This window comes from Drosophila miranda (genome assembly GCF_003369915.1).
Source record: "Drosophila miranda strain MSH22 chromosome Y unlocalized genomic scaffold, D.miranda_PacBio2.1 Contig_Y1_pilon, whole genome shotgun sequence".
In the NCBI taxonomy this organism is placed as follows: domain Eukaryota; kingdom Metazoa; phylum Arthropoda; class Insecta; order Diptera; family Drosophilidae; genus Drosophila; species Drosophila miranda.
The window spans coordinates 19083121-19092001 of NW_022881603.1; the positions used below are offsets into that span (position 1 = coordinate 19083121).

At 57.7% G+C, this 8881-nt stretch overlaps 1 protein-coding gene across 1 annotated transcript; it reads right to left on the reverse strand.

The window, feature by feature from the left end:
• Nucleotides 1-5047: 5047 nt before the first annotated feature.
• LOC117191473 (serine/arginine repetitive matrix protein 1-like) lies at nt 5048-6802 on the reverse strand. Its single transcript, XM_033396330.1, has 2 exons — nt 5872-6802; nt 5048-5775 (listed from the first exon to the last, which is right to left on the reverse strand). Exons 1-2 carry the CDS (start codon nt 6800-6802, stop codon nt 5048-5050), a joined length of 1659 nt encoding a protein of 552 aa, XP_033252221.1.
• Between the last annotated feature and the right edge of the window lie 2079 nt (nt 6803-8881).

Here is an 8881-nt window from a genome sequence, read left to right on the forward strand (position 1 = left end):
GAGAGAGGTCCTTGGCGATGGCCGGAACCCGGCCAGGGCGAGCGTCCGAAGCTGGGCCGACAGGCATCGTGGCCCCAGACGAGGTCGGTGGACAACTCACGGTGGCGGTCCGTCAAACGCGAGGAGTGGCCGGCCGTCGTCACGCGCTCTCTCGCGCGGATTAAGCCAACCGAAAGGAAGGTGAAGCGTCTGGTCAACGACGGGGGCGTCCGGTACCGGCTATTGGTGTCCACCGATCGGCAGGAGGTATTCCGGGCTAGGTATTGAGGAGAAAAGAAGAGTAGAGAAGAAGAATGGAAAAAAAGTAACTGAAAACAAGAACAAGTAAAAGAAAGAAAAAAAAAAAAAAATAGGGGTGTTTTTAAAAAAAAAAAAAAAAATAACATGGTCTTACCTTGCAGCAGAGGAACAGCGGGGAATCGGTGAAGCTTGAATGAAGCATCCAGAGGGCCGGCGGAAAGCATTCGCGCCAGCGAAGGGTAGTAGGAAAAACCAGACGCGCACAAGATAAACAAAGAAAACACCCGGCATCGCGAGAAAATAGTACGTTTCCAGTCCATTGGGGAATTCTCGATCCGGAAGTAGAATACGCACGCTGCGACATATCGAGTAGATCACAAAAACGACCCTACGCTTTATCGAGTGGAGCGTAAGGGCAACGCTGTGTCATATCGAGTAGGTCAGAATAGCGACCGTACCCTATATCGGGCGGGGCAAAAGAAGCTCCTATGCGAACTATCGATAAGGGGGAATCGAATCGATCGCGCTCATCGGAGAGATACGGCAACACCGCAAGGCGTGAGGCCGAAAGAGGTCGCAAGGGGGCACCCGGGTCGAGAACAAAGCACGCGCGCGCCGGTCGCGCGGGTTTTTTGAAGCATCCCAAACCTGGGACGCGGAAAACCGGGGTTTTCCGCCAATAAAAGAAAGGGGGAAGTGTGAGGAAAGGTATTCCCACACGTAGGGGGCAGTATAGGGTTAAGCGCTAACGGCCGTTATCCGGGGATATCCGGAGGCGGCGAATTCCCGAGGAGAGCTCTCCCGGGGACCCAAGATGAGAGAGAGGACCCCTGGATAGAGAGCAGCGGGATGACGGGATCGGGCCGGCAGTGGCCCAGCGCATGGCCAAATATGGTCATGAGATCACGCCACCAGCCAGGTCCCGTTGGAAAGCGACAAGGGAATGAAGGAACGCCGATGGAAAAATGGCGGAAAGTGCCGTTAGCGCCAGGCGGCATCGGCGGCGCCGACGCAGAAGCGAGCCTATAAGAGGAGGGCCGCGACCAGGAACGGGGACAGTCAGCAAACGGAGCTAGCAAGAGTGAAGTGAATAGTGAGCCACAAGAGTGAGACCAAGCGAAGGGAAAAGAACTTTAGAAAGCGAACGCGTTGTGTGAGGATTGAGAGGTGGACTCGAGCGTGCAGCCAAGAGCCAAAGACCCCAATCCCTTGAACCAACGGTGCCACGCTTGACGCGCATCCCACCAGGAGTGAGGCACCCTCGGGCCGAAAAGCCAAGTGAGTCGAGTGAGAGCGAACGCGTCAGGCGCCTGACTGAGAGGCGGATTTGGGCCACGTGCCAAGAATCGCTAGCCCCAGTCAGTAGAGCCGGCGGTGCCACGCTCGGCGACGCCGTGGGGGCCCAGGGAGCGACACGCTCATCGAGCCACAGAGGAGAACCCAGAGGAGAACCAGCACCGGAGTCGGAATAGCGTAAGATAGACTTAAGATACCAATAAAGCATATTAGCATACCAGTACAAGACCCAACCCGTGCCTTCTTACTTGTCGTCGGGGCAACATAAAAATATTGTTGCAGCGAGCCTACCGTCCGCTGAGACAGCCCAGCTACATCAGACGGGAAAAGAACGGATCGTTACACGGCACGTAAGTCAGGGGTCGGGAATTTAGCATATTTTCTATCCTTGCTAGTGCTGTTCTCAGCACTGGTTCTTGTACGAGTGTCTCCTCTAATATTTCGGCTAGTATGGATTTCACCGATCTGATCATCCTTTCCCACGCACCTCCCATGTGGGGGGCTCCTGGGGGTATGAAGGACCATTCTATTTGCGGGTACTTGGTTTCCAGTTCGTTCGGTAGAATTCTTTCAATTTCTTCTCGTAGTAAGCGGCTGGCTCCTCGGAAGTTCGTCCCGTTGTCCGACACAATTCTCTTGGGGACTCCTCGACGGGCTTCGAACATTTCCAATGTTAGCATGAAGGCGTCTGTTGACAGGGAGTTTGCCAGCTCGATGTGTACTGCTCGCACGGTGAGGCACGTAAATAGTACTCCCCATCGTTTCTCGCGTCGTCTTCCTACGTTTACCTCCAGTGGTCCGAAGTAGTCGATACCTGTGTTTGTGAATGGCAATTCGTTGATTGCTAGCCTCTCTGGTGGTAAGCTTCCCATCTCCGGTGCCTCTGGAAGCGCTCTTTTATTGCGACATCTTTGGCAGGTTTTCGCTACGGCGCGAACTCTTGCTCGCAGTCCTGGTATGTGGTACAATTGTCGCATCTCGTTGACGACGATCTCAGTAAGCTGATGCTGAAAATTCCGATGGAAATAATCAATGAGAAGATTAGTGACGTTATGTCCTCCGGGTAGAATTACTGGCCGTTTCAGGTTCCTCGTTATGCCGATCGACTTATCTACGCGGCCGTAGATACGTAGAAACAGTACGCCTGTTTCATCGAGGTACGGCGATAATTTGTAGATCGAACTTTTCTTACTCACGATTCTTTCTTGTCGTAGAAGAGCCATTTCTCATCCGTGCCTCACCGTGCGAGCAGTACACATCGAGCTGGCAAACTCCCTGTCAACAGACGCCTTCATGCTAACATTGGAAATGTTCGAAGCCCGTCGAGGAGTCCCCAAGAGAATTGTGTCGGACAACGGGACGAACTTCCGAGGAGCCAGCCGCTTACTACGAGAAGAAATTGAAAGAATTCTACCGAACGAACTGGAAACCAAGTACCCGCAAATAGAATGGTCCTTCATACCCCCAGGAGCACCCCACATGGGAGGTGCGTGGGAAAGGATGATCAGATCGGTGAAATCCATACTAGCCGAAATATTAGAGGAGACACACGTACAAGAACCAGTGCTGAGAACAGCACTAGCAAGGATAGAAAATATGCTAAATTCCCGACCCCTGACTTACGTGCCGTGTAACGATCCGTTCTTTTCCCGTCTGATGTAGCTGGGCTGGCTCAGCGGACGGTAGGCTCGCTGCAACAATATTTGTATGTTGCCCCGACGACAAGTAAGAAGGCACGGGTTGGGTCTTGTACTGGTATGCTAATATGCTTTATTGGTATCTTAAGTCTATCTTACGCTATTCCGACTCCGGTGCTGGTTCTCCTCTGGGTTCTCCTCTGTGGCTCGATGAGCGTGTCGCTCCCTGGGCCCCCCACGGCGTCGCCGAGCGTGGCACCGCCGGCTCTACTGACTGGGGCTAGCGATTCTTGGCACGTGGCCCAAATCCGCCTCTCAGTCAGGCGCCTGACGCGTTCGCTCTCACTCGACTCACTTGGCTTTTCGGCCCGAGGGTGCCTCACTCCTGGTGGGATGCGCGTCAAGCGTGGCACCGTTGGTTCAAGGGATTGGGGTCTTTGGCTCTTGGCTGCACGCTCGAGTCCACCTCTCAATCCTCACACAACGCGTTCGCTTTCTAAAGTTCTTTTCCCTTCGCTTGGTCTCACTCTTGTGGCTCACTATTCACTTCACTCTTGCTAGCTCCGTTTGCTGACTGTCCCCGTTCCTGGTCGCGGCCCTCCTCTTATAGGCTCGCTTCTGCGTCGGCGCCGCCGATGCCGCCTGGCGCTAACGGCACTTTCCGCCATTTTTCCATCGGCGTTCCTTCATTCCCTTGTCGCTTTCCAACGGGACCTGGCTGGTGGCGTGATCTCATGACCATATTTGGCCATGCGCTGGGCCACTGCCGGCCCGATCCCGTCATCCCGCTGCTCTCTATCCAGGGGTCCTCTCTCTCATCTTGGGTCCCCGGGAGAGCTCTCCTCGGGAATTCGCCGCCTCCGGATATCCCCGGATAACGGCCGTTAGCGCTTAACCCTATACTGCCCCCTACGTGTGGGAATACCTTTCCTCACACTTCCCCCTTTCTTTTATTGGCGGAAAACCCCGGTTTTCCGCGTCCCAGGTTTGGGATGCTTCAAAAAACCCGCGCGACCGGCGCGCGCGTGCTTTGTTCTCGACCCGGGTGCCCCCTTGCGACCTCTTTCGGCCTCACGCCTTGCGGTGTTGCCGTATCTCTCCGATGAGCGCGATCGATTCGATTCCCCCTTATCGGTAGTTCGCATAGGAGCTTCTTTTGCCCCGCCCGATATAGGGTACGGTCGCTATTCTGACCTACTCGATATGACACAGCGTTGCCCTTACGCTCCACTCGATAAAGCGTAGGGTCGTTTTTGTGATCTACTCGATATGTCGCAGCGTGCGTATTCTACTTCCGGATCGAGAATTCCCCAATGGACTGGAAACGTACTATTTTCTCGCGATGCCGGGTGTTTTCTTTGTTTATCTTGTGCGCGTCTGGTTTTTCCTACTACCCTTCGCTGGCGCGAATGCTTTCCGCCGGCCCTCTGGATGCTTCATTCAAGCTTCACCGATTCCCCGCTGTTCCTCTGCTGCAAGGTAAGACCATGTTATTTTTTTTTTTTTTTTTTAAAAACACCCCTATTTTTTTTTTTTTTTCTTTCTTTTACTTGTTCTTGTTTTCAGTTACTTTTTTTCCATTCTTCTTCTCTACTCTTCTTTTCTCCTCAATACCTAGCCCGGAATACCTCCTGCCGATCGGTGGACACCAATAGCCGGTACCGGACGCCCCCGTCGTTGACCAGACGCTTCACCTTCCTTTCGGTTGGCTTAATCCGCGCGAGAGAGCGCGTGACGACGGCCGGCCACTCCTCGCGTTTGACGGACCGCCACCGTGAGTTGTCCACCGACCTCGTCTGGGGCCACGATGCCTGTCGGCCCAGCTTCGGACGCTCGCCCTGGCCGGGTTCCGGCCATCGCCAAGGACCTCTCTCTCATGGCTCAGGTGAGTGTTGTTCCGCAGCCTCGTCCTTCTTCGCTTCCGCCGTTGCTCTCGCGCCGTCATCCGCTTCGCCGTCGGTCGCCACCTCGACTTCGGGTGCCGCCGCTGGGCCCTCCGCCGTCAGTGATGTTGGCGTGTTCGTCGTACCCTCCGTCTCGACCTCTGCCGTCCCCCCGGGCGCCTCCTCGGGCACCTCTTCGGCTGTGGGTGCCACCGCTGGGCCTGTCGACTCCTGTGGCCGTGCCCGCCGCCTCGGGTCCCGCTCGTCACTGGCGCATGGTGCCTCCTCCCACAGTCGAGCCTCCCTCGCCTCTTGCCCGGGCTGCTGGGGCGCGGGCCCAGAGGCCCACGATATGTGCAGCGTTTGCACGTGCCACATCATGCCGTCTCGTACCGCGTATGGCGGCTCCCTGTGGCCCGTGCCAGTGCTGCTGCTGCTGCTGATGCTGCTGCTGCTGACCCCCTTGACCACGCGCGTTGTCAGCCGGCGGCCGACGCTGGAACAGCTCTTCCTCTGCCCCGGTGACGGTGGGGCCTGCGGCCGTGGCTCCTCCTCGGACTCGACGTGTTCAGGGGGTGGCTGCCAGAGCTCTTCCTCCTCCACCTCGGCTCGTCGTAGCCTCTCCTGCCACTCCTTTTCGGGCGACTGGACTCGAGCCGCCTTCGGCGCTGGTGGGCACTCCGTCTCCTCCTCATCGCTGGAGATCACCGCCAGCCCGTCTGCCGCGCCCTCCGCCCGCGTCACCCTTGCCTTCTCCGCTTCCGCACGCAGACGCGCCATCTCCCTTTGCTCCGCTGCGTCGATCCGGCTAATACACCGCCATTGGTGCGCGACGTCCCGTTTGTGGCGCTCCGCCTCCGCTTCTTGCGCCGCCTTTTCAGCCTCCTGCGTGGTCTTCAGCCTCTTTGCCAGCGACAAGGCGTCCTCCCATACACGCCGTTGCCTCCGCTCCTCCGCCGCCGCGGCCAGCGCGAACCGCCGGTGCCATTCCGCGAGGCGTCGTGCCTCAGCGGCCGCGTTGTTTTCCGCGATGTCGGCCTGCGTTGCCCGCGGCTCTTTGACCGCGGTTTCGGTCGGCGTTGTCTGCGGCTCTTTGACCGCGGTTTCGGTCGGCGTTGGCTGCGGCTCCTCGACCTGTGGGTCTGTCGGCCGCTGATCCCCTCGCCGCGCCGTCGACCTCCCCCTTGTGCGTGCCGACGACTCCTCTTCCTTGGCCGTACGCGTCGAACGCGGGGACGCCCGCTTCGAGGCCCGCTCACTGGGCTCCTCCTTCCGCGTCTCCGTGCGCCCCCTCCTTCCACCCTCAGGCCGCTCCTCGCGCTTGCTGGGGTGGGGCTTCTCACGCTTGCCGGTGCGGGGCTCTTCGTGCTTGCTGGTCCGGGGCTCCTCGCGCCTGCTGGTCCGGGGCTCCTTGCGCTTGCTGGTGCGGGGCTCCCCGCGTCTGCTGGTCCGGGGCTCCTCGCGCTTGGTGTGGGGCTCCTCACGTCTGCTGGTCCGGGGCTCCTCGCGCTTCGCCTCGCGTGCGCGTTTTCTCCGTGGCGCCGGCTCCCAGCTCACCAATTCTAGGTCACTTTCCGCCTCGGTGTACCCCGGCGATACCACGGGGGACACCGTCGGTCCCATGGATCCCGCGGCTGACACTAGCGGTGAGGCCAATAACTGTAGCTCCGGGGTCCTACTCCTACTCGCCCTTTGCTCCTCGCGCTCGACCTGGTACGCCTGCCGCCGACTTTGCGTATCACCCATAGCCTGATACCCGCGGCGAATCCATTTTCGCTGCTCCGTATGTACCTTATTAAGTGCTGCTGCATCTTTTTTTCCCACGTGGTCAACTTTTGAAAAGACCTGATCGTGCGCTGCTCCCCCCTTTATAAGGGCTCGTGCCGGTGCTCACCGTTCCCTGTAACGGTGCCTTACATGGGCCCGTGGGACGGCTCTCTCTTGCCTTCCAGCTGGCTCTCTCGCTCGCTCCCGTTTTGAAAGTTATCCGCGCCTCTCGCCGCGTTAACCCTAGGGTGCCCCCTGGTTTTGTTAGCTTTCCTTCGGTTCCCACTTTTTCTTCCTTTTTCTCTTTTTTTTTTTTATTTGGCCCTTTCTACTTCCAGGTCTGGCGACGTGTTGTTTGGCTTCGCCTTGAATCTGGTAAGCCTCCCGAGTTCTTGGGTTCCTCATCTCACCTTGCCTTTCTTCCAGCCCGTCCTTGGGTTCCAGTCCAGGGTGCTGACCGATCTCCCAGCTCGTGATCAATAGGTCCTCCGTGCTGCCAAACATCGGGCCGCCCCCGTGGCCAGCTCCGCCCGTCTCTGGATCGGCTTAGACGCGGATGTCACCCCCGTGCAGCGCCTCGGACCCAGGGATCATCCGATTCCCCAGCCGGTAGACCGCGCACGGGCGGCATCCGCTTTTGTCCCGCCATCCCCGACGTTAGCAGCTGGCTTCGATGCCCTGGACCCGGACCCGAACTTCTGCTCATCTCGGAACCCCCTTCTCGGGTGCCCCCTCGTCCGTCGACGCACCACGCAACCCGCCCCCCTGGGATAGTGGTAACCCGGGTATCTTATACCTTCTTTGCCTTTGATCAGTTCCTATTGGCTGACGAGCTAATCCTCCTTTTTTTTTTTTTTTTTTTGTAGGTCCAGCTTTATTGGTCCGCCGGCCGCCGTCTGCTGCTTAGTTTTACTGAACCTTAGTTGTAAGAGTATCCCGTACGACCTTGTCCTGCGTGGCATCCAGCTGGGACTCTCCTTTCTGCCCCTGCCGTTAGTCTCTGTCTTTCGTGCTCGTCCACCCTTCTCCGTATGCCTCGCCCGTTGCCCCTCCTTGTGCGTCGTCTACGCTTCGGTTCCAGGGCCTGTTTTAGGGGTTCCTTCCCCGGGTTGTGGCTTCAGGTCCCCTATATGGGCGGTCCGCGTCCGTTTCTCGCTGTCCTTCTTTAATTTACAAATGACCGGGGACACGAAATCCATTATGGTGTAGGGACCGTCATATTTCGGGGCCAGTTTTGCCGCAAACCCTTCGGCCGCGTTGGATAGATGGTGTTGCTTGGCCCATACCCTGTCTCCAATCGTGGGTTTCCACGCTCTCCTCCTCAGGTTATAATACCTCGCCTGGTCCTGCGCCGCTCTTTCGAGATTCCGCCTCACCAGTTGAAACACCCGTCTCAACTTGGCCGCGTTCTCGTCCGGAGTGGGCGTGCCCTGTCCTGTGCCAAGCGCTTCGTCATCGTATAGAGCCTTTGGTAGCCTCGGCTCTCTCCCATGGACCACAAACGCCGGCGAGTACCCGGTGGATTCGGACACCCCTGAATTTACGGCCAACATTATCTCTGGCCATTTCTCATCCCAGTTCCTCTGGTTCCCTTCGGTGAACTGAGCTATCATAGTTTTCACTGTCCGGTTAGTTCGCTTCGTCGGGTTCTCCTGCGGCGTGTACGGGGCCGTGAACTGATGCCGTACACCCATCTGCTCCAAAAACCTCTTAAAAGCTCTACTGGTGAACTGGACGCCATTATCCGTGATCACCACCTTCGGCACGCCAAACCGGGACACGATGCGCTCTCGGAACGCTTTTGTTAGTGCTTCCGCAGTGGCCTTTCTCAAGGGGACCAACTCGGTCCATTTCGAGAACCGATCCACCATCACCAATAACATGGCATTCCCATGCTTTGACCTGGGCAGAGGGCCCACGAAGTCAGCACACACGGTTGCCCACGGCTCCTCTGGCACTTGTGTCAGCATTTTCCCGGCCGCCTGCAGTTGACTTGGTCTGTAGCGTATGCAGATTTCACACTTTCTCACGTATGTCCTCACATCTCGGTGCATCCCC

Coding starts and splice junctions, on each gene's coding strand:
- LOC117191473 (XM_033396330.1), bottom strand. CDS start 6,802: ATGGGTGATACGCAAAGTCGGCGGCAGGCGTACCAGGTCGAGCGCGAG. Junction 5,776..5,871: donor CGTCGCGCACCAATGGCGGT/GTATTAGCCGGA, acceptor AGGGCGCGGCAG/ACGGGCTGGCGGTGATCTCC.